We start from the raw sequence: 26,407 nt of genomic DNA on the forward strand, positions 1-26,407 counted from the left end.
TCTGACCAATCACATGGTGTTATTGCGAGGATTGATGTATCCTTGTCTCTTGAGATAATCCAGTCTAACGTTGCTCCTTTCGAATGAGTAGTTTGTGTGCATGCTTGATTGAGGTTTAACTCGGTGAGGAAGTCTTTAAGGGTGTTAACTAGTTTGTCATTGTGGTCATCCCAATGTAAGTTGAAATCGCCTAGGAATATATTCTTAGCGTCAGTGTTAGAGTTGGCCATTATGATCTCCATTAACTGCTCTGTGTTCTCTCCGGGTGGGTGGTAGAACGCATGTACGTTGCATCTTTGATTAGTTGCTGATCTTATATTAAGACCTAGGTATTCACAAGATTCTAGTGGATCGGATTGTAGTTGGTTGACCTCTATATCCGCTCGGTGAATGCAGGCTATCCCTCCGCCGGTCTTTTTTAGTCTATCTAGTCTCACAATGTTATATTGAGGAGGTACTAATAGATCCATTGTTGGCGAAGATGATTCTGAAAGCCATGTTTCTGTAAGGACTGCCAGATCAATTTCCTTTTTGATGATGAGGTCTGCTATGTCTGCTATGTCTGAGGCATGTTTGGTTGCCGATCGACAATTGAGTAAGAGGCAGGTCAGTGACTTCCCAGAGTTACTATGGTTCATCTCTTCGGCCTCAGATATAAGCTGTATTCGATGTAAATTGTTGAGGTCAGGTTCTATCATTTTTTCTGGATGTTCTATTAGAATCGACTGGTACTGTTTTGATCCTCTCCTCTCTCTTACTGTCCGCGGGTTCATAAGTTCGGAGTAAGGCAAGAGTTTCCTCCTTCGACAAGGACTTTGTTCTATTTGGTCTGTTGTGCCTTTTAGCTAATGGCATGGCCATCTCGTTGCTCTTTCTTTGTGAGGAGTGTACCAGATTTTGTATGTGCGTGACCTTGGAGTGAGTGCTCACCGTCATTTCCAGTATTCTTTCAATCGCTTGTAGAGAACTAATTGTGTCTTGTGCCATGTTGCCAATTAGCTTCTGAAGCTCTTTAATATCTTTCTGATTTTGGCATGACTTCTTAGAAATGGCTAATCTGTCTATCCGTCATTGTAAGACGGATCCCCCTGCTGGAAAAACACAGGGCTGAAACAAGACATTCTCAACACAAATACCTCTATTAGATCCAACCCCCACCAAGACACAACTACAAAAAGACTGAGCACACTTCCCTTCCCATGTCCTACTACAGCGAAATAAAATGACCGCTCAGCTGCCACAGTACAGAGGACAAAAGCATGGATCTTTGTCTTTGAGGGTTAGTTAAGATGTAGAATATAACTTTTTACAGTTATCCATTTCAGTGGGTAGTTATGTCAAAGTGTGTACCCACAAAGATTTTAATGTGAAAGAATATTTCACTTACCCAAGTCTATGTGCACTAGTTCTGCTGTCTCCTCGTCAATCAAAATATTCTGTACATGTCTGTCTCCAAGACCAACTATGTAGCAAACTGGGAAATGGAAAAAATATGATCTTAGTCATTAAATTAAACACCACACCTGCGAAACAACTAGTGCACTACAGGAATATATACAAGGCATCGGACTGGTGGAAATTCTATCCCAATGAATCACAGAACAACAGATGAATTGTGTTGTTGCAAAATGCAGAAAAACCTTTTCAATTTGTCTTCTGATCCCCTTACTCATAACTTGCAGGAGCAGACTTTCCCACTGATTTTCTACCCCTTCCTAATATTATTACTTGCGTTAATGCTACCAATGACTTCAGGTCATCAATCCAACAATATTCCAGTGCCATGAATTACTTTCACAAACTACTGTAATTGGTAGTTCAGTTTAACTTACATGAATGAAAACTATAAGTACAAAAAATAATTGCCTAGCCAATTCAATGCAATTATTGTTTTTCTGAGGTAAAGCTCAATGTAGCAAATTAATTCATGCCTATAAATTGCACTGTAGGTTCCAATATTCATTACAAAGAAAAACTCAATACAAATGTTAAAAACTGAAAAAAATGAAAAAATAAAATAGCTCTGTATGGTGGGGGAGCAATAATAAAAGTTAAAGCTCCTTGGGTTGTCATTATAATGTAAAAATATTTGTTTTAGATATTGCACCCGAAAAAAGTATCAAAGTGGGACACAGAGAGAGAAGGTGTTTTCAGTCTTGACATTTTAGATTACAAAGAGGACAAAAACAACACAACACACACAAAAACAGATTTATCTGAAGTCTTCCATGCTCATCTTCTACTTCTTAGCAATAACAAAAGACACAATCTATGCTCTTGTGTTTACCCATAATGCTTTTTCCTACCTATCACTGCAACCTCTGCAAAATACCTATGTAACTCAGAATTTGTACAAAAGGTGACATTGGACAGAAAACTAGCCTTACTGACTGTTTTGCTCATCATTTGAGAGTCAGTGTTGCAACATATTTCTGAAAAAGTAATATCAGTAAAAGTATGTAAAAACTAGGAAAGCTGTTTAAGGGCATTTAGAAGTTCTAATCAAAGAAGGCTAGACACATTAACAAATGGCGGGTTAACAAGACCCCTCTTTTCATTTAAAGTGTCAAACTAACTTCATCATTTATTTAGGAAACAGTAAAAGGACAAACATTTTACTTTGTATCTGATACATTAAGCGACAAAACCATACTTATGTAATAAAAGATAGATACTGAGGGTCTGTATCACAACAATGCAGTACAAATCAATGAGGTATACATTTTGTGGGTGGAGCAAATTATTATATTCTCCACCATCCCACCGTGTTTTCTATTGCAGATATCAAGGATAGACACAGCTGAAACAAATTTCAAATGGGAGTGGGTTTCTAATATTAATGTCAAATATGTAAGCATGTGCTATTCATATCTTACAGTATACAACTATCCTTAACATGAACATAAAGCACATGGGAAGGGTTCGCATGATATAAGTAATATCATTCGCTCAGCCAGCACCCAGTGTAAGCTTCACAAACCCCCAACTGATTTCAGTAGCAATGCGATGGTGGCTGTCAAACAGAGAGAATATTATTGTCAAGGATGACCTTTTTGTTATTTTGTTTATCACCTGCTACTAGAAATCTGCAGCCAATTTACTTCACAAATAAACAAGACTCGGAATGCCTGCTTAGCTACATCTTAAGCAGGCGTCAAGCAGCTAAGATTTGATTATTTTAACGAATCACTACAGCGTTGAACTTTTCATCTAGCTTGAGCAATTTAAACATTCCACACTGGTGGATGGGAGGTAGATAAAAAGAGAACAATAATAAGATGACAAAGGTGTTAGGACCATTACACTCTAGCATTATACTAAGCCCCTGGTACTTAGCCATGTGTTTGAATCAAAAGCCCCTACACAGATCATCTCGCTACAAATAGTTCTCGATATTATGTTAAGCAGAGTTTACAGCAGATACAGAACAACAACAAGAACTTGAAAATATGTGAAGCAAATGTTGGAGCATACTAAAACTGACATCCACAACAAACTGCTATATTAGCTTGAGAATAGCAACTCTTACCTATGGAGGAGGTAGCCACACTGCGTGTGTAGGCCAAACGTTTCTCGAACCAAACAGCAGGGTCTAAGAATTTCTCCATGCAGAAGTAGCGGAATACTGGTCGGAAATGTTGGCAAACATCAAGGAAAACTTGATGTTTCTCCTCAAAATTCCCTCTTTGAACCTCCTTAAAACATGATAAAGAAAGATGTTGAAAACAAAATCAAAAGTTGATTACCAATTGGATTTTAACTATGGTCTGAAGGTCTAGTTATCTATGCGACAATTAAAGTTGACAAATGTCCATCTACTACTATCCCTTTGTCTATCTCTAAAACTCTTGTTGACAAGATTGGTGGTGTTAAGTTGGGAGGCAAATGATCTTCACCAATCGTTATAATATTCGGCTAGTGTTGCCTGAATAGCCTTAATACAAAGAATCTCCATCAAGCTGAACACTTATATGTTTGGTTGAAAATAAAAAACATGCAATCAAATTTCTTTATATTAATGTTTGTAGGGAGTATTGTATAATGTAGTTATAAAATAGTGGCAAACGTACAAGGAGTAATATTTGGATGTTAATGAGGCAGGGAGCAGAATGGTGGCTAGTTGGAGAGGTGATAGTGAGCAGTGATGGGGTATATCTTCTCTTTTGTATATGGTTAACAGGATGGTAGGAACAGTACTTTTGTCGATAGGCCTCTTCTACTGAAAAGGCTTCCCGTCTGATTTTTTCTATCTGGCAAATTCCTTGTTCTTAGCCTAGCAATATGTTGGTTCTTTCTATGGCGTTGTCAACATTGGATGACTAGTTCATAAGAAAGATTATTTGGGGTTTTGTTTTTGGTGGCCTTGCAGGCTATACAGTTTGTCATTAAGATTATTCAAGTCAAGTCAAGAAATCTTTATTTCAGTAATGTACCATAAAAACATATAAAAACAGTACATATAAATGGCAATATACATCAATTATAGCAAAAATAATTTCCAGAGCATTTTTAAGATAGACACATTTGGACAAAATTCATACACATAAAAACCCCTTAAAATGGAAAGAATAAATAAGTTTCTAAAAAGCACTAAAAATTTATAAAAAGCAATGTATGTCCGTTGGCTGCCATTCCAGGCTTAAAGATTATGCAGGTGTGGTAAGGTGTGAGGGGCACTGAAATTCCTACAGTGATGTGATTGAATTTTTGTTCAGGTCCTTAAGGAGACATACTCCAGTCTGTGGCATGGTGTTTAGAGAGTGCCAATGATGAGTCGAGAGGCATTTAAGAAGGGGGTTATTTCCTTCATCGTCGGAGAGAACCAATGCTTACACTGCTTCCTGAAGTTGGATTTGGGTAGAAATGTTTCACTTTTTTCAGGAGGGATAGCTATAGTAATGCAGTCTGGATTTCTTAGGATCCCTTATAAAGCATGCATTGCTCTCTATCTATGGTGAATACAAGTGATTTCACATTTTGTCAGCAGGGAGTTGAAGCCGTAGAGTTTCATACCTGCTAAATTCTATTTTAGATGGGCCTAGCATGAGCTGGGTGCCTGACATCCAGTCCTCGAAAAGCTTGAGGAAGTTTGTAAGCTTGTAAGGGTTATTGGGTAATGATATAATTATTTTTATAACATATTTTATTCAGTTTTGCAAATACAACACTAAGATATAACATATCAGCTGCATAACAGAGGTGCAGTATCTCCCGATTTCCCTCTCACAAGTGTGCCCCATTTTCCCACCCCCCTGGCCCCAGCCCATACAAATTTGGAGTATCAGACAAAGTTCATAGCTCCATACCCCTATACGATCAGATTTCAGTGTTTAAAGACTTCACCCTGGAGTTTTGCTTTGTGATAACTATTCCCCTGTACTCTGCCCATGCCCTCCTTTTTGTGGGCATCCACCGGCCTCTTATACTGGTTGCTCTCTGTGCATTGCACCAATCCAAACCTCTCCTCCATTCCGTAAAGAATGGGGGGGTCAATTCCCTTCCAATGGTTCGTGAAATCTCTTTTTTGGGATTTAGGGTCTGCCAGAGTAATGCCAATTTGTAGCAGTTGTCATCAATGTCGGTGGATCTATTGAGGGGAACTATTTATAGTCTTGAGGGGTGGATGTCCTATAACTTGGCTTAGACAGGAAAGCAGTTGTTCCCAATAATGGCGCAACTATGCACATCCCGATGTGGGGTGTAGGATATCACCCAACGGTATGTTGCAGTGGAGGCAAAGGAGGGAAGGCATTAATTTCCATCTGCCTGAGCTTGCGTCTCGTGAGGTACGATCTATGAAGATAGTTTAATTGGAGGAGGTAAAACCGTGTGGCTAATGCAGAGGACTTCAGGGTAACCCGTAACAGCCACGATCCCGTTCTCATGCCGTTCACAGTGTCTCAAAGGTGTCAGGCATGTGGCGTAGACCTGAGTTACTTTGTGGTTCCCCGGTTCGCCCAGGACCAACTTTGCTTATAAGGGATTGAATTACTGGAGGTGATCGAGCCCCGTGATTTGAGGCGTTAGCGCGTGTCGTAATTGTAAATATCGGTAGAACTGGCTGTGATGCAGGGTATATAGAGTCTGAAGGGTTTGGTATGTTTTGAGTTTTGTGCCCTCCATCAGACCCCCCTAGTGTGGAAATACCTATCGTGTCCCCCCCACGTATAGGATCCTTTGAGTGTTGCCATGTGGTGTAAAAAGGAGCTTGTCCATGATCGCGCCTGTCCCATGAGCCTGCTCTCCAAGCCTATCGCCCTTAAAGTCAGTTTCCAGGTTAGGATCACAGACCGGGTTACAAGGGGCAGAGATAGTGACATCTTTCCACCGTATATTAAATGTTGTATAGTGGTGTCCTGAAGTGCCCATTTTCTCAGAATCATAGCCTGGGTCATTTTGGGTACAGTGCCACCCCTCATTAATAATCACAAGTTGAGAGGCGGTACAATAGGACTCAATTTCGGCAGCAGCAATGCCTCCCTCATGAGTGGACTTGATGCATTTGCGTGGGACTGTGTTTCTATAGACATCTGCGGAGTACAGACAGTATTCTGAGAAAAAGGGATTTTGTTGCAGATATGAATAGTTTTGTAGCTGGTACAAAAACCTGGGGAGTGTGACCATTTTAAAAATGGCTGGAGAAGCCTATAAGTGACATCAGACATCAGACTTCAGTTTGTACAGCAGCAGTAGTAGTAGTATATTCATAGACCACGCCATCTCTAGGTTTGAAGTCACATAGATTCCCAAGTATTTAAAGCCTTGCAAAACTATTGGTATGTCTGAGGCCCATCGAGGGGCTCTGGCGCATGACGGTATGGGAAAGGTACAGGATTTCTCCAGGTTAATAAAAAGACCAGATTTCCCCCCATAGGTACAAAGGATCTCTAGTGCCCTTGTGCCTGTTTGGTCAGGATCCGTCACATCATCATCTGCGTACAGGGAAATTCTGTCTGAGAGTTCCAGTTCCCACTAGAACCCTGCCATCTGTGCATCGATTCTGATCTATTCCGCTAGCGGTTCTATGGTGATGACAAATAGCAGTGGGGACAGAGGGCAGTCCTGACATGTCCCTCTCTCTATAGGGAATGGCACAGACTTTTTCTGCCCCTACCCGGACATATGCCGTTAGGTCAGTGTAAAGAAGTTTGACGTAAACAATGAATTTGGTCCAAAGTCAAGTTGGTGAAGGAGAGTAAGTAGGTATGCCAATCCCACTGAGTCAAAGGCTTTGTCTATGCCTGCCAGCAGTATTGCTGCTGGTCTTTTATTTATCTGCCAGGACATTGACATTGCTCATTAATAGTATATTGTGGCAAGTGGCTCTCTTGGGCATAAAGCCTGCTTTAGCTGGGTGAATCAGAGAGGGAATGACCCGCACAGGTAGATCGACCTGCGCCTTGGCGATGATTTTGGCCTTTGTATTCAGAATGATAGAAGAGCATACATTTAACAATCTAGCGGTGTAGAGATCATTATTATTTCAGCCTTGTGGAAGCTGCAAGGTAAGCATTTATGTTTTAGTGCTTCCTTCAGGACTTCCTGAAGGGGTTCACCTAGCCTGTGCCTGTAAGCCTTGAAGAGTTTGACGGGAAACCATTCAGGTCCGATATTTTTCCAGACTATAGCCTGCTCATCGGTGGGGTCACCTCCTCTGCTTCTAGATTCCCCTCCAGGGAGTGATGTTCTAAGTACAATAGGGCCCATAGGAGCAAATCCGACACAAAATTATGAATGACCGTCTCTGGCAGAGTGGTGTGACAGGCGTAAATAATGGCGCAATATCAGGCGCAGTGGTGGGTTATCGCTCTGGACCTATGATTTTCTGGCTTGTGGAGTCGAGAATATATGTAATCAGGTATGTGTAATCCTAGCATGTGATATTTTAGCAGAAGTGGTGCAGTAATTTACTGGCCTTGTCTACCCACTGAAAAAGGCGAGACTGAGCGGCCATCCGCAGCTTTTTTATCTCCTCAAGTGCGAGCTGTTGCAATTGGCCTAGCGCTTGGGCAATTTCTTTGGGTAACTTCGAGTTTGGGTTGTTGCTAACCTGTGTTTCCAAGGATCTTATTTGACCTTCAATGTCCTGTATGGATTGCTATTTCCTGCATTTTGTCCCTGTAGACTAACTTATGATTTACCCTGGAAGGGTTGCCAGTGATGCCCCCCATACAATGCATGGGGAGTTCACTGAGTTTTGATTATGAGAAAAATAATTTAGTAAGTCCCTATAAGGGAGGTGAGCTTGGTGTCATGTAGGGGCCATGTGCAGTCCCCAACGTATTGGAGCTCTACGTCCTCTGTCTGCATGTGGATTTTAATAGAGGAGTGGTCAGAAAGGTCATCGGCTAGGATTTGTGCATCTGCTACCCTAACAGTGTCCATTTTGGGGAGAAAGAAATTGTCTAATCAGGAGTGGGGGTTATATGCTTCGGAATGAAAAGTGTATCTTCCCTCCTATTGGTAAAACAAGCAAGAGATGTTCGAGAAACCCATCACTTCCAAGAAGGGTCCCAAACAGATAGGTTCTCAGTTTGAGCCACCTTGGCTTTGAACTCTGTCCAGTTTTTCGTTTACCAATCTATTCCAGTCTCCCCCTAATATCATGAGTCCCATCTGGAGTTTCCCTATCAGTCTCATGATGACCTCTAAGAAGGGTGTATTCAAAAGGGGATGGGCGTAAACATTCACCATAACTATGGGTTCCCCTTTCAATAGGCCAGTGATTGCTATGTACCAGCCCCATTAATCCGACCATATCTTTGTTATCTCAAAAAGGAGATGTTCTTTTAGCAACATGGCAGCCTGTCTAGACTCCTTTATGAACCCTGAGTGGAAAACATACTTATTTCCATAGCAGGCTAGGCATGGAACACTCTTCCTCATCAAGCAGGCTTCTTGGAGAAATAGGATGTTGGCCCAAAGGCGTTTGGCCATATGGAGGACTGCTTAACTGGGTCTTGCATGCCGTTCACATTCCATGACATCAAGTGAACCGAATCATCTGGGGCCAGGTTGAGACTGTCAGTGATCAGGCCAGGGATTGGGTCTGCAAGAGTCACGTGTTCATCGGGGATAGTAACAACCAGCTTGTAACAACCAAAACACATAGATCCATAAAGACACATATTAACCCCCTTAAAAACTCCTAAACAGCTAAATATTAGTTGCGGGACTTGCCGACTGTCAGCACCAACTGGACGACGGCGTTGCCCTGTCACACCTTCTCCCCAACCATGAAATGGTGTTGGTGTTTGTAACCAAGCTAAATAGCTCTGGTCTTACAACTCTTGGGTATTATTCGGCACCAGCTAGAAGCGCCATTCAATGTCATGGTCTCTGCGTCTGTTTGCCCTTTGGTCGCAGGAAGTGTGTGCCTTCAGTTGCTTGATGGTCATTAAAGTTCACTTGTGCTCAGCCCAGTTACCCGTTGTTTAGGAGCCAAGATCAGGCCTCAGTGGATGACTTCATAGGGGAGTAATTCCCGGGATTACCACAGGCTCTGCCTGCGGTTGTGCCTCTGTCCAAGTCTCATGTATTCCCAGGTACCTTTGGTGTGTCACACCAGGATGAACGTGACCGATTCCTGTTCCACAACTGGGCGCTGGGTTTCTGTGGGGAAGAGTGTCCTGCCCCCTTGGAGGGGAAGGCCAGCATGCAGAGGAGGTGGCGAATGTGGTCGGAGGTGACGTCTTTCTTCTGTCCATTGGAATTCTTCACTTGGGGTGTAAAAGTAGTATGTTTTGGCTTGGTAGAAGATCTTATATTTTGAAAGGTATAATAGTATCTATTGCATGTTTAAATCTCACAATCTCTTTTTAGCCACAATTAAGGATTTTCATTGGTCTTGGACTGGCTTGGTGTAGTCTGGGATGATCCATTTTTTGTGGGACTGAAACAGCAAAGTCTCTGGGGCGCATTCTCAGTGGAGGATTATGTCCCGGTCGTGATAGTTTAATATGCATGCTATCATGGGAATGGGGGATCTCCCGGCGGACGTTGCTGGGTCAGAGCCCTGCGGGCTCTTTCAATAAAGCACATGGAGAGAGCCCTCTACAATAGTATGCTGCACAAATACTGGTCTAGGAACTTTTTGGGTGAGACCCCTTCACCGCCCCCAAGAAACCTCACAAATCCAAGATTGCTCCTTCATATCCTCGAATCGTGCGGCCAACTTCTTGGAAACCGCAGTGAACCATGTGACAGTGTGCCACATATTTGACATGGAGTCTTACATGCCAGAGATTCTAACCTCGGCCTCTGCCATCCTGTCCACAGCTCAGCGAAGATCCTGTTTGATCAGCATTACATTGGAGCCCACGCTGCAATATTAGCTTCCAGAGCATCACGTGATTGATTGATGGAATTTTGGATTTGATGGTGTCCAGGCCTTTTCCCCAGAGTTATTGTTGTCCCCGGGGGTGCAGTCAGTCGAATTTGTGGTGGTGAGCGCAAATTTGTCCAGAGTGGCCGGTTTGTTCAAGTGGGCCAGTTTGTCTTTGGCCATAGAGGTAGCTGATTTCAAAGTGAGGCGACCCGTCAGCTCCCAATGGCGCAGCACTAGCAGTCCAAGGAGCAGAGTCACAGGAATTCTGGGCCCAACCTATACCACCATTGCTTCATTTTTCTCAAAGTACAGCCTAGCTGGATCCTGTTGGCCCAGGCCACGGGCTCCACCTGTATTGTGGTAATAGTCTTATGAAGGTATTTGGGGTGTTATATTCTAATGTATAGAGGGTGTCTTATGCTGTTTACTTGAAGAATAAACCTTCAAATACTCATCTGCTCAAGTTTGGTCCTTCACATTGGCGACAAGGATGACCAACTCTCATGACACCGTTATGTGCTAAGACTAAGCACCCCTGTGAGTTGCTCTAGTGTGACATGCAATGGTCACGTTGATGGGCAGACAGCTTTATGAATTTTGAGCGGACCCAGATTCCCAAGTGAGTACTGTACTTCAGTTTGAAGCTATTTTCACTGAAGATCCTAATGAATTTAGTTAATTTAGCAGGGTCTGCAGTATTGCACCGTCTTGCGCCTAAATGCATTTTCCTTTGGACTTCTGCGTTGTTTACGTTCCTCGAACGCCTACTCTCTAGCGCTGGTGGGTGATGGTAAACAGACAATTAAATGCAACGTGCCTGTGGCACTCCATTACATTGGCTTTGCATTTATGGGGTGCATTTTCAACTGGAAGTATTGCGGGAAGGCAGATCTGAACAATGTTATGTTTCTGGAGTGCATTTTCATCTGGAAAGTGTTGTGGGGGGCAGAATTCAATTAAAGACGATTGATGGTGGCACAAAAAGCAGAGTCTGAAACAAGTACATACTGATGTTGGTGTTTAAGGAAATTTTGTTTTCTCTTGAGTACTGACATTCTTTGAAAAACAATAAGAGGACATTTGAGCTCACTATTTCATGCAATTTTCTTCCTGGGACAATGGGGATTACTTTTATTATTTTGCAATACTATTCTGACAACTGTGACTACTTTTGTTTTTTTAATATTTATTTTTAGTACATTTTTACCAACATGTCTGTTCAGTCAATTTTAGCTCCTCCGAGGTTTTTCCAAAGTCCAGGGCAGCCAGTTATGGCTTGGGGAGATTAGAGGAAATCCTTTGAAACATACTTGGAAACATTGGCTGGTGACATTTTTGTGTCAAAAAGGAAATTAGCTATTTTTAAGTATAATTTGTGAGAGGAAGGCTGACATGTTTTAAGAACTTTACTGCTTTGGATTGCAACAGCTTTTAGAGCAATGTTTTTGATGAAAGGAAGTGAGTGATGAGTCTTTAGGTGGAGCCATCACCTGGACTGAAGGTGGGTTTCTTGGCAGGGACAGGAACTATCCAATTGCAAAGTTCTTTGTGAAGATTTCTTGGCACAGGAAGACGTTGACTATTGTAACAAAAAGCTTCTTTTTGTATGGTCACCCCGACGTTTTTGGACTGATGCTGCTTGTTTTTTGACTGAGAGTGCACTGAGGCTTGTAACCAGACCTCAGTGCCTGTGCCCTTACCCTTAAACTGGTATGTCGAAATGACTCATACCCAATTTGCTAATCTAACTAGCCGGAAAGTCATCAGTAAATGGTACCCAGGGCATGTAAGTTATAGGTTCATCCCAGGGCCTGCAGCACTAGTTGTGCCACCCAGGGGGTGACAGGAGTATAACGAGACTCCCAGCCTGCCACTGCAGGAGGGGCGAGCAGTCTGAGCTACTGGCCGACTTTGCCATTTAAAGTAATGGCAAAGTCAGACTTCTCCGGGATACATGTGCAAGTCACCACTATAGCAAGCCTAAGGCAGGGAGCAACATACCTCTTGAGCAAAGCATATAATTTAACATGTTCTGATAGTAAAAACGTGAAACGGTTGTTCTTACTGTGGTTTGGCGAGTACAGAGTTACACACGTGACGCCTTAGCTGTGCTAACTCTGGATGAAACGGGGCGACTAAAGTGGGCTATCCAAGGTATCAATCAACTTGTTCTATTAAGCCCTACTTGATTTCCACGTCGAAATTAACGTAACAAGTTGCAGTATACAACTGTAGCAAATTTGTCACTTTGATGACTTTAGTCCTCTGTGCCCATATCGGTTGGACATGGGGTCCTATTGCAGAGACCACTTTCTGTCCTTCTGGGAAGATGCACTAATGACTCCCAGGAAAGGATACAATTGGAGACTGCTCTGGAAGGAGGTGTCACCTACCTCCTGCAGGAAACCAACAGGCGTTGGGTTAAAAGGCGAGCTTCAAAGAAGAAGCCATCTTTGAAGGGCAAATGGCTAACACTTGGGTGAGGGGCTGCTCCATTGTTCAGGCAGACAAGCAGGCAATAGGGACAAGAGAGGGAAAAGCAGTTGCCAAACAGGTTTTCCAGGGGCATGTAGCCCCCTTGGCAGGCACACCACTAGGTTGGGCTGAGGGGTGCCACACACTGGAAGGGGTGTCCTGACATACTGGAAGTGTGCAGAATGGTTCATCCTGGAATGCCCAGATGGCACTCTCTGCAAGAAGTGGGCCTCAGGTGGGAGGAGGAAATTGTAGTCCACTGGCTACGCAATCGCATCCTTCCCTGAGGGCATTTTCTGAACATTATTGGGGCGCCCCAAACTAGGATCTCAACTGGACGGAATAAAGCAACATGGAACCGGCAACGTTAGGCTCGAGAAAGTCTGGAGAAGGGAACCAACACCGGACAACATGACCACCTTCAAGCTTGCCACCCGGAAGCACCACCAGCTGATCCGCGCCGCCAAGAAAACTGCATTCAAGGACCGGCTGGACAACAACGCACACAACTGCAAGGAACTCTTCAACATCGTGAAAGAGCTATCCAACCCCAGCGCAGGAAACAACGACATCACCCCATCGCAAGACCTCTGCAACTCCCTCGCCTCCTACTTCCACAACAAGATCGCGGACATACACAACAGCTTCAGCACCCAACCAACGCACTCCACGACCGAACCACCGCCCCCCACCACCACCCTCCACGCCTGGACGCCGATCAGCACCGAAGACACCGTCCGCACGATGAACTCCGTCCACTCCGGATCTCCGACCGACCCCTGCCCTCACCACGTCTTCAACAAGGCCGACGCTGTCATCGCACCCCACCTGCGGGACATTATCAACACCTCCTTCGACACCGCCACCTTCCCTGAGAGCTGGAAGCACGCCGAACTCAGCGCTCTACTCAAGAAACCCACAGCGGACCCCACCGAACTCAAGAATTACCGCCCCATCTCGCTCCTCCCGTTTCCAGCCAAAGTCATCGAGAAGACCGTCAACAAGCAGCTGGCCGCCTTCCTCGAGACGAATGGATCCCTCGACCCCTCACAGTCTGGCTTCCGAGCCAACCACAGCACCGAGACCGCCCTCATCGCCGCCACCGACGACATCCGAGCCCTGATGGACAACGGAGACACAGCGGCCCTCATCCTCCTAGACCTCTCCGCGGCATTCGACACGGTCTGCCACCGCACCCTAGTACAGCGCCTCAGCAACGTCGGAATCCAGGAGAAGGCACTGGAATGGATCATCTCCTTCCTCGACGGAAGAACACAGAGAGTTCGCCTACCACCGTACAAGTCAGAGGCCACCGAAGTCATCTGCGGCGTCCCTCAAGGATCCTCGCTGAGCCCCACCCTCTTCAACGTCTACATGAGCCCCCTCGCGGCCATCGCACGCCAACACAACCTCAACATAATCTCCTACGCCGACGACACCCAGCTGATCCTCTCCCTGACCAACGACCCCGCCGCCGCCAGAGCCAATCTGCACGAAGGGATGAAAGATGTAGCCGAGTGGATGACGACCAGCCGCCTGAAACTGAACTCAGACAAGACGGAGGTCCTCATCCTGGGCTCGTCGCCCTCCGCCTGGGACGACTCCTGGTGGCCTCCCGCCCTGGGCACCGCACCCAAACCGACAGACCACGCACGCAACCTGGGCTTCATCCTGGACTCCTGCCTCTCCATGACCAGGCAAGTCAACGCCGTCTCCTCGGCGTGCTTCAACATCCTACGCATGCTACGGAAGATCTTCTGGTGGATCCCCACCGAGACCAGGAAGACCGTCACCCAGGCCCTCGTCACCAGCCGACTGGACTACGGCAACGCCCTCTACGCCGGTACCACCGCCAAGCTCCAGAAGAGACTCCAGCGGATCCAGAACGCCTCAGCCAGACTCATCCTCGACATCCCACGAACCAGCCACATCTCCGGACATCTGAGAGACCTGCATTGGCTCCCCGTCAACAAAAGAATCACCTTCCGCCTCCTCACCCACGCACACAAAGCCCTACACGACCAAGGCCCGAGCTACCTCAACAACCGAATCAACTTCTACGCTCCCAAACGCCACCTCCGATCAGCCAACCACGCCCTCGCCGCTGTCCCCCGCATCCGAAGAGCGACAACAGGAGGAAGGTCCTTCTCCTACCTGGCCGCCAAGACCTGGAACTCCCTCCCGACCGACCTGCGCCTGACCCAAGACCACCTCTCCTTCAGGAAGAAGCTGAAGACCTGGCTGTTCGAGCAGTAACGGCACCCCCCTCCCCCCAGCGCCTTGAGACCCTACGGGTAAGTAGTGCGCTCTATAAATGTCTTTGATTGATTGATTGAGGCTGTACCGTTGTGGACTGCACCTGCTGCACCTGGTGGCTAGCAAAGGAGAGAGACTGTGATTGCTATGTCCTGCTCAAGGAAAAGTCGTCCCCAGAGCCCAGCTAAAGCCAAGAGACTCCAAGGGGCAGTAGACTGGCCTCCTGTTCTCAGCACGGGGACACAACATGCTGAGGAAGCTTGCTGGAGCAAGTTGGTAGCCTAAAGTCTTAAACCCCCCATTAACTTCTGCCATGCAGCACCAGGGATCAGGACCTGATGCACAACGTTGCACCAGAGTTCACTGAACCTGGGAGTGTTGTCGGAGTGCATCTAGGATCCCCAGAGGATGAGTTATTGACCAGGGAAAGATTTGCCTGTGATTGCAATACTGGCAGACAGTGGCGAGTGGACTTCTGCCAGCACTGGGAGAACTTCGTGGGACTTCAACAACGTGACCAAGACCACCTCATCCCCGTTCATGGACAGAGGAGTAGTTGCAGCAATCACACTCACAGCACCCTTTGAACATCTTCAGCATCCTTCATCCCGTGCATCAGGACCACTTTCAAAGGATAAAAGTGCCTGGAACGGACTAAAGACTGCCTCAACTGCTGAGGTAACTGTTTCTGAGAACCTTGGTGGTCCCCCTGACTAGCTCCCTAATGGAGTTGGTCACCTAAAGTGACTCCAACTGTCCGAAACAGTTTAGAGAATTAGTTTAAAAGTGTGAAATTCATTACATTTGCCAATGCTTGTTCGTGGTTGAGTGAAATGCTTTGATTTACTACACCTTATTAATTCTACATATCCAGAACCCTCTAGTGGATCTTTTTCATTGTGGTGTCTAAAAATGGTTGTATGACGATCCATCGGCCGCAACGTCCTCGCGGGCGTTCGCAGAGCGGCCAATACATCGTAAATGCAGTTACACCGGGCATTTTGGCATCGCACGTCGTTGCGACGCAAATGCGGCCATGGACTAGGATCGCGTGTCACATCGGCGACATTACATCGCACGACATGACAACGCGATGTTTCACACAGTTCAGGAAAATGGGCACTGTCGAGTGTTTGCACTGTGTTCATAATGCCATGTTTACATCATTTGTGTAAGCATAATTCTCCTAAATAGTGTTCTGATGGGTGTTTTACTGGACTGATGTGCAGACGGAAATGCTAAACCGTGTAATTGGTTACCAGAAGCAGACAACGCGCCGCCTACCACGGCACGCAAAGGTAGCATCATCAGGACATCTGTCATCAGCCTATGGCCGGATGGGAAAATCAGTATAAAATGGGCGCAGCTCCTTACCACGTTAGATCGTTATCTTGCTTGCTTCCTCCTGCACCGAATCAAGCTAATTTTGCAAACGACACTTTGCAACTTCCGAAGGCAAGATGAGGGCTTCACTTATGTGTCTCTTTTTAGTCTCCCTGCTCGTGGCCAACTCGGAGGTGAAAGGCGATGGCCCCTCGGTGAAGCTGTGCGGCAGAGAGTTCATCCGAGCAGTTATCTACACCTGTGGAGGGTCCCGGAGGAGACGACACCTCACAGGACCTCCTCAAACTCTTCCAGGTGGGGCGCAATTATTTGAATGCTTGGACTCTTGTTTTGATACTTTCAGCCCTGCAGTCCCTGAAAATGTCCCTATGCATGTCAGTAGCGCAATATTGAAACTGTGGGTGATAACGGAGTTCCGGTTCTGAAGGATGAAACACTAACCGGTCCTACAGAGATTTGAACGTGAAACCTGATTGTTAAACATTGGTACATCTCTGCAGTGGATGCGATAGCCCACTGAGCTGTTTTGCTATTTCACTCCTGTACAGAACATAGCGATCAGAGAAATAAAGTGCACAAGCTAAGGTCGAAGGCAAGGGGGCCTGGTCTCAAACGTGAGGACAAGTCGTAACCATATAGATGGCATTGTTGGGTTAGTGTCGGATGTTTCAGCACCTCCCAGCCGCTCAGAAGATGCATTTTGTAAAACCCGAGCACTTCCAAGTAAGGACGCGGCTCCCAGATGTACAGGACACGCACCCTCTCAGCCATTAACCCCCTGTTTGCTGCAGACTCTTTGTCACCGCCCTTGGAGAGGCGCGATTGTTTCGTTGAATCCTGACATAAGCCATCGACCGCCTGTGTCCCCACCCAAAACGAAGACTCTCTTTTTGGAGGCGCTATTAACTCCAGAGCAACAGCCTCCAATAGGAAGTCATTGTTCTCATCCGAAAACATTTCAGCCATCCAATCCAGCAAGGGGAAGGAACATACATGTTCCTCAATATCCGGAGCCTTTAGCACCATCAGAGGACAACTCAGGTTTTCTTCAATGTAACTGCGTGCCAAGAAATCATGCGCCGCTGCAAAAACATTCCAACGTCCCAGGACTCCATGCATCACAGCAAAGGCCATAATCCCTCCGCCAGAACAAAGCAATTCATGAGCAACTAAGGGGCTCATCAGTTGATCACAATCCGCGTTGGGAGACACCGTATTGAAGAGACACAAATCCATTGCCCAGTCGAAACCGAAACTCAGGCAAATGAAAGACAGGGTGGACGCATGTGAAAATCTAAAATCAAAATGATAATCCATAAGCTGCACTCAATGTAGCAAGAGGCAGCGATCCATAGTATTCAAGCATTCGGTTGCGGAGCAGCAACAGCTGTGGCAGATCGTCTTGCAACACAGGACGTGCATCCATTTTGAAATAAACAAAGCAATAGAAGTACGCCTGCAACCAGAGAGAGCATCAAGGGAAACCCACCAAATAGGCTGGAAAAAATGCTGGGAACACACAAAATATAGTTTGAAAAGAAGTCACAAGGCCACTACTAACAACTTTAAAAAGTGAGCCAGCCCTGTAGTGGAGGAAGCATTAAAGATAGTATGAATTAATTCACCGGAATGCAAGGGCAAATCCGTATTTAACAAAGCATGCACTTCTGTGCGGGTGTTTGCCACGTGAAGGACAAATGTTTCACGAGCAGATGTGAGGGCGACTTCTTTTTGAGACAAAAGAGTTCTTATGCGTTGGAGCAGCCACCGCTGCAGATTTCCTTGGTGCTGAGCCCACTTGAACTTTATGTTCCATTGCAGAATCCACGTGTGCCACCTGGTGCAGTCTATTAGTAAGATTCAAAACAAAAACAGGCCTCAAAGCCTCAGAACTGTTCTCACTGAGATCCAGGACTGGGGCTGACACATTGGAATCATGGGCACTGTGTCCAAGATACCATGAATGAACGGCAACCTCTGCGAAGGAGCCGTGTACAACAGCAATGTTAAGTGGTTTGACTGACTGCGGCGATCCCGCCTTCAACAGTCAGTTCTCGAGGTAGGAGAATACCAACCTCTGAAGGTGTGCCACAACCATCACCATTAACCCAAGCTGGAAATGCTTCTGGCTGGTCATTTGAACCACAGGTAAATCCTGCGGCAGTGCAGAAAACGTATATATACAATAGGTGTCCAGCAGGTCCCAGGACACTTTCCAGTCTCCTAGGTTTGGAACAGGCAAGATCTGTGCCGACATGAGGATTTTAAGTTTGTCCTTCCGCAGAAAAGCATTCGGTGGTCAAATGTCCAATATAGATCAGTGCTCCCTGTCCTTTTTCAGCACAAGGCAATAAAGAGGGTAACAACCCCCCTTCCTTCTGACACACTCTATAGCACCTTTGAAGACCAACTCTTTCCCCTCCTGCAGCACAGGGTGAGGCGCTCCTCTGAAAGTCTATTCGGAAGATGTGGTGGAGCAAAAATAGCCACAGTTATGATCATGCTGAACAATCAGTATGATCCACCTGTCAGAACTAAAGGATCACGGTCCTGGGAGGTAATGCTGGAACTTGTCCCCCCACAGGATGGGTGTTTGCCACAAAGGGCAAATTAAAGCATCTTGGAAGCTATTGATGTAGGGGTGGGGACAAGGCGGACTAGGGTCTTTGCTGTTTGTGATCCCTGTCGGACCCCTATCCTCAGCATTAAATAACTGATGTGACAGCTGCAGTGGCTATGGCGATTGACACAGTCTATATGCCAGCCCCCTACAGTAGGCACTGAATTTCCTAAGGAACTTCTTGTTGGGAGTCCCAGTCCCAGGGAGCATGTCATGGCTCTACTGCTCTTAGAACACCCACGGCAGAATAAGCTTTTTTGATAAAATGGCATGAGTCACCAAAGAGGCTTGGACATTTCCAGAAAGACCGTGGAACACATCCACATGAGGCAGTAGAGCACAATGCTGGTGCTAACTAACTTCCCCACTCAGTAGTATCTAGGCCAGCACAAATCACGTACTTGGAAGCGTCCTGTTCATTATGGCCAGTTTAATGTAGAGGGGTCCTAAAGTCTTTCAGGATTGCCGGCAAGACCTCGCTGATCAGGCACCAGAGAGCATGCAAAGAGCAGCCCAGCAAGCAATGACTGTTCTCAACGCCAGGCTAGCTCTTCCGAATGTCTCGATCCCGGACTCCTCTTTGGAGAGGTTGTGGGGAAATATTTGGGTTTAACCTTACTGGTTGATGCCTACACCACTAGCCTTCCTGGAGTAGCATGTTTAGTGAGAAAATCAGGGTCGCCAGGCACCAATGTGCGAGCCCTGGCCACCTGCCTCTTCAGTGGCAGGCAGCAACAGTGCTTTAATCAAGTGCCCATCAGAATATCAGTAAGGGCCTCACTGAAGGGGAGCAAGGGCTCGGACACTGCTGCCCCAGGCTATAGGATTTTGGTAAAGACATGATTATTGTTCCTGACAGAGGGAAGCTGCAAATCCAGGACCTCAGTTGAGGGCCGGACCAACACAGCAAATTATGAACTCGCATGAGTCGGTGGTCCAAGTGGCAAGCCAGACCCCACATCAGGGAAGGTATCAAGCCACTTGCATTTTTCACTTCATCATAATCAGGGTTGAAGATCACCTCTCCAAACCCCACCATCATTAAGTGGTGGAGTAGTTTGTTCAGAGCCAGGGCCAAAAAGGTAATTGAGTGGATGTTGGTGTGACCAGCCTTGTGGGGGCATCGGTACAGAATCATACTATATAACGACTGGCTGTGCTTTAGTCATTCAATAGCATAGGATCGGTCAAGATTTACCAGAAATCAGTTCAGGGACAGATGACCGAATCAGAATCAGATACTTTTCAGACATTGGTACAAGTATTGACAAGTGGCTGCCTGGCACTGGTCCAGGTGCTGCAGTAGGTGCCTGTACTTGAATCGGTACTGGAACCGGAACAATCCAACCAGTACTGAGCAAAGCCATGCCAGCAACTCGAGGCACATGCAGAACTTTCGGGCCTGAAAGTGTGCCAAAGGGAGCTTGAAAAGCACTGACTATTTGAAGCACTGCCCCTTGAAGGCTTCGATATGATGTGGCATTGCCGATGACCCTGGAAGGTCAGGGAGCACCAGATCAGCTCATTGCTTGGTGACCTTCGAGGAGAACGCATAGCACTGTAATGCACTCGGCCTTCTCCTTGGACATGGAATGGCGGGATTAGGTCAAGCACCACTTTTCTTTTTTAGGTCTCGCCTGGTGTTAGCAGCACGCATGCGCTGTCTCGCCATGAGAGGGACTTTTGGAATCAATACGGATTCCATGTGCATGCGTACGGGTGGACAAAACGTGGACGCATATGGACAACAGATGTGCGCGCGCATAGTGGCGTGCTTTTGCTTTCCCTCCCTCACCCGTTATTTAAACAACTTATGAAAAAGTCGAAGTCCCAGGATTCAAAGAAAACAGAACTGGAGGATGTTTCCCGTTACCATGAGACGCGTTGGTGTCTTTTCAAGTCTCTGTACTTCGTAAAGCTGTGCAGGGTAACAGAAAGCTGTGCAAAGTAACCGAAGGCTGTGGCCCACAGGGACAGGGATATCAGAAGCTGCAAAAGTGAACGACATTAGCATAAGTCCATCACTCACGTAGCACACTACAGCTCGCACCCCTCTCCGTGAGCGCTGGTTTTACATTCCTGTTGAATTGCCTCCAACTTTACGCGCTATCGTGTGTCACATTCTGCAAATCCTTGTCATAGATATATTAAAAAGGGGCAACGCAGAGTACATAGCTGCTGTCATATACGTGTATGTGTGTTTGTGGTAAATGTGTCTTTAATTGTATACCTGGGTGCGTTTGTGTGTGTTAGGAGTTGTTGGTGTGGGTTTCTATTTGTGTGTCTGAAGTGAGTGCGTGCGTACGTCGGATGGCATTTGGTTGTGGGGGTCGGTAGGTGCGGATGAGGGGTGCTCTCTAGGGCGCCTCGATGTTAGTTGGTGGCCGTGTGTGTCTGGTTGCCGCGTAAGGTATCTGGGGTTGTTGGTGTGGGTTTTTATTTGTGTCTGACGGGTTAGTCAGTTGGTGTCTGTGAGAGTCGGTGTGTGAGGATAAGGGGCGCGGACCCTGGATGTGAGGTGTTGTCTGTGTATGTCTGGGTGCGTGTGTGTTTGGGGTTGTTGGTGTGGGTTTGTATTTGTGTGTCAGTGTGCGTACCTCGGTTGGTGTCTGTGGAAGTTGGTATGTGTGGATGAGGGGCGCTCTTGGGGCACGGAGCCTGGATGCCATGGGTGTCCGCGGATAGGAAGGGCCGTGCACTTCTGAGTTCACGCCACAGTTATCTCTTTGATACATCCCGCATTCACAGTGCGATCAGCACAGAATAGGACGAACAAAAAGTGAAAATACTGCTGGTTGAGGTTTCGTCAGCAAAATGGAGGACGTTGAACTTTGAAGTTTTGTGACATATTAACGGATGCTGCTGCTACTCCCTCACGTGCCTGAGCCCCACAGTCTGGTTTGAGCTCTCTTACCCAAGAGCTCATTGCCACAGTGTCTTTCTTTTTCTGCCCCCCTCCTCTTTCTCAGGCTCTTTTTTTCACGCACCATCCTCTCTGGCTCTGTCACTTTTCTATACCCCCTCTCTCTCTCTTGCATTCTCTCTCTCGCCCTTTGTCACGCATTAGCCCACCCCCTCTTTCTTTCCCAGCACTTGCCTCTCTATTGTCTCTTCATTCGATTTCTCCTGCGCTCTTGTTTCGCTGCCACATGTTGCATGGTGACGGAGCAGGTACAAAACTGAGACACACACCGGGGATTTGCTTGTGTGGTTGTCTCGCTTCTGCCATCTCACTCTCTCTCATACACCATCTGTACTTACAATGCACTAATCTGTTGGTGACATGATTTCAACTTTCTGTGGACACCAATATGTTACTGAAAGGATTGTGAGCACCCTGATAAGAATTCAGCATCATTTATCAGGCAACTAAAGGGATTGATTGCTATCCTACTAATTATTAGACAGAGGCGTTTTAAGGCATGGGCAAGTGGGCTTTGGCCCTTGGCCCCATCCTTTTAGACGGGCCAACTGATAGAGCCTGTTCTGTTCTCCACAAAATCCTGCCCTGATGACCGTTAATTATTCTTAAACATAGATTATTTTAAATACCACTTTCTTTTCGTTTATTTTTTAATACAGGTAATGTGTGCGAGCCGTTTACAGACAATATACAGAGAAATGTTGTTTGTTTTTTTTAACACCATGCAGCATCCATAAAATGTTTCCTTTTACAGTTAAACAGGAACTCACATTTGAGAATAGCAGTGGGTCACAGATTATTTGCATAATATCAGGGAGCTGCTGCTACATTACAATATTGAAAACACACATCTCTATTCCTAAAAATTAGATAGAAACACATTTAGAATTTACACTAGTGTGACACTGCAGTGTCAGTGACTTAGCAAAAGACAACGTGAAACAAGCATTTGCAACGCAATAGGTCTCGCATTTATCAGAGTATGAGCTATTGGTATTGTAAATGGCAATGCCTTATTGTATGTTTTAGTTTTTAAAACATAAATAAAAGGCATTGTCATTTTTTTTTTACTTTAATAAGCACGGTGCCGTCTTCACGGACACCGCGCTATGCAATTCAATAGGTGTTATTTACAATACCAAAATAAACAATGTGTTATATCCTAAGGTTTACATGTATATGTAAATCAGCCTAGGTCCTCCTAGCTGCTCAGCGAGAGATGGTGACGGAATGTTGGTGTGACTGTGATGAATGGAATGCCTGGGTGCCTGTGTGGATGAGTGGTGACAGTTGGAGATGGGCAGAGCAGCTAGGCAGGCTGCTCCTGGTGGGGGTGGTGTAGGAGATATGGGAGCTAGGTTAAGAGCTGTTACATGGCTGATCCTTGTTTGGTACCACTTGACATGGATTAATAAAGAAGACTTTAAGAACTTACAACCTGGCTACCAGTGTCTTCATGTACAAATTACAACATATTTTTGGCGACGAGCGGACCTGGGCCCAAGCGTACATATGGATTGAACAGAAACCTAGAGACTATAAAGAAACCATTGTAACAAGCGCAAATACAAAGAAAAAAGAAAGAAAATACATGACGCTTAATGGAGTAAAAGGCAAGCCAGCCCCACCAGTGTCCTGTCATCGGACGGCCCCAACCTGTGTCCTGCCTGATCTTACTCCATGGACAAGACCACAGGTATGGCCTGTATGTTAGGGTATGAATGTACTGACTTTCTCCCTACCACTTCCCTTTGAGTCTGATGTATGGATGTATCCACTGCGCAAGGGAACTGTGGCTGATCAAGATAAGAGTTATGGTCTAACTCAGTGAAGTGATTTCACAGGTGCCACATAGGAGCGGTGTGGTGTTAAGATTTATACCTTGAGAGCACAGTTAAGGTCATCTTACAAAGAGGATACTGGTGTGACCATGAACAATTTTTCACAATCTGGAGTAATACGCTCTCAAAAAGGAAATGGATGTATCTCCTGGGGCCAGCTAAGTGATATACAAAGTAACCCGAATGAAACAAAGACTGGATTTTCTGAAGTAGAGTCTACCTTACTGTTAAATGGGGAAAAAAATCAATTAGATTTAGGGATACAGAGGACAATTTCTCAAGAAAAAAACAACTCTCTGAACGAACCTACAAACTCCCTGCAACAAAATAAAAACATAGTCCCTAATCAAAAACAGTCAGGTGCAATCAAGACTAACCTACAACGATCAAATAAAATGACGGCCACTGGAGACTTCCAACGTAACAATGAAGAACTAACAATTACAAAGACGGCGCAAGGCAAACTAATTACCTGTAAAACCCATCAAAATGAAACTGAAAAGAAAACGGACTCACTACTCTCGAAGACATTGTCACAAATAATACTGACGCCACTATACGACTCTAGAGGCTCCAATGACATTCTGAATAGAGGTAATATCCTCCAACTAATGAAATCAATACCTTCATTAGAAAAAGTATCAACAAAAGACATTGAATCTGTGGGCTTTGCACAAAATCTGGAGGGCACTCAACCACTCACAGTCTTAACGTTAAACACAGCCTGTTTAGTGGATCAAATCATGCTAGAGCAAGACATTTTTCAAAGTTGGGGGATAAAAATTAGTCAACCTCTCCCCAAACCTTATCCGACGCCGTTAAATAAGGAAGAACTCCTAAGAAAAGCTCCCAAAGAACCAAAGAAGAATCCGGTATATTCCATATTAAAAAACCCCCAGGGTAGTTCACACGAGGATAAAGAAGAGAGTTCGGAAGAGCAAAAAATTTTAGAATCTAAGCAAATAAACGAAAACTGGATAAGGAATGCACTACACGACCACTGACAAGGAAATAAACGGAAACTTTTTGAGGTAAGGGGCTACCCTCGACGCCCGATTTCTATATGTTCCTGGAACATTAATGGATTAGGAAAAAAAATCAAAAACGCGGAAGTAGAATCCTTGTCTACTCACTATCAAATCATATGTTTACAGGAGACATGGGAAACGGACGCTTTCTTTCTACAAAATTACAAAGGATACTACGTACCAGCCATTAGATATTCCAAATTTGGACGTCCTTGTGGGGGTCTGGCAATATTCATTGGGGCTGACTTGCAAACTATGCATAAACAGCTGGACACAAATAACGCAAACATACAAGCAGTTAAGGTAACTTTTGCAACCGGTGAGCAAAAAAACAGGAATACGTTAATAATACTTAACATATATATCCCACCAAACCAGTCATCTCACAAGAACATAAGCGTCGCAATAGTAACATTTCTACTGGAACAAATAATACTTGACCCGTCTGTGAATATTCTAGCTACAGGGGACTTTAATTTAAACTTGCTGATTCAAATGACACGGGACGATTTTATCTACTCTCAAAATTATGAATGGTCAATCCCCGAACAAGTTCTAGACCTCAGCATAAATACCAAACAAAACCCAATCGGAAAAAACCTACTGATGGACCTGGAAGCCATGGGTCTCCGAGCACTAAATGGCAGGTTCCCAACCGATCAGCCCGCTGGCTGGTCATTCCGCAACCATGAATCAAAATCAAGAATAGACTTTACATTACTGTCAATAGACATTTTTGATAAAATTGGTTCCTATAGATTAAAACAAGTTATCGAGAGTGACCACAGCCAGCAAATATTGGAAATTTATTTGGAACTGCCAAAAAAACATATCTATTTAACTACACAAGGTCAGATCAGCCAGAGTGAGAGATGGTGACGGAATGTTAGTGTGACTGTGATGAATGGAATGCCTGGGTGCCTGTGTGGATGAGTGGTGACAGTTAGAGATGGGCTGAGCAGCTAGGCAGGCTGCTCCTGGTGGGGCTGGCGTAGGAGATATGGGAGCTGGGTTAAGAGCTGGTACATGGCTGATCCTTGTTTGGTACCACTTGACATGGATTAATAAAGAAGACTTTAAGAACTTACAACATGGCTACCAGTGTCTTCATGTGCACAGTACAACACAATGCCTTTTAATTTTTTTAAAGACATTGCCATTTACAATGTCAATAGCTCAAAATAATGTCATTGCGAGACCTATTGCATTGTAAATGCTTGTTTATGTTTGCTTTTAGACTTCTATTTGAACTTACTCCGACAATGAGGTTGACCTCTCACAAGATCCGCCCTAGGAGACTGAGACTGAATCCGCATGCAGGCCTTACACGAGGGACTCAACCTTGACATACTGCTTCGCCTTCTAGTCCCGATCGGATTGCCTTCTGGTACATGAGGGTGCATAAATTGAGTCTTGCCCTGAACCCAGACACACAAATGTATCGATTCAAGACTGACATCTGTTTTAAGCACTTGCGGCATGGCTTGAAGCCTTTTCTTTTGGGAAGGGACATTGGTCCCTAGCACACTGTTTTTAGGTTTCGCTGGTGAGCGGAGCCGATTAGGCTCCGCCTCCAGAGAAATCTAATGAGTA

The 26,407-nt window shown here is 45.5% G+C and overlaps 1 protein-coding gene across 1 annotated transcript in view; it reads right to left on the reverse strand.

Moving 5' to 3' along the window:
- ATM (ATM serine/threonine kinase) overlaps positions 1-26,407 on the reverse strand; it is a 1,399,724-nt gene that overhangs the window by 51,022 nt on the left and 1,322,295 nt on the right. The window contains exons 58-59 of the mRNA XM_086935231.1: positions 3,530-3,695; positions 1,388-1,474 (exon numbers count right to left, since the gene is read on the reverse strand). Of these exons, the coding sequence (XP_086791357.1) occupies positions 1,388-1,474; positions 3,530-3,695 (253 nt within the window). The remainder of the gene's footprint in view (positions 1-1,387; positions 1,475-3,529; positions 3,696-26,407) is intronic.

This window comes from Lissotriton vulgaris, chromosome 8 (assembly GCF_964263255.1).
Source record: "Lissotriton vulgaris chromosome 8, aLisVul1.2, whole genome shotgun sequence".
Classification (NCBI taxonomy): domain Eukaryota; kingdom Metazoa; phylum Chordata; class Amphibia; order Caudata; family Salamandridae; genus Lissotriton; species Lissotriton vulgaris.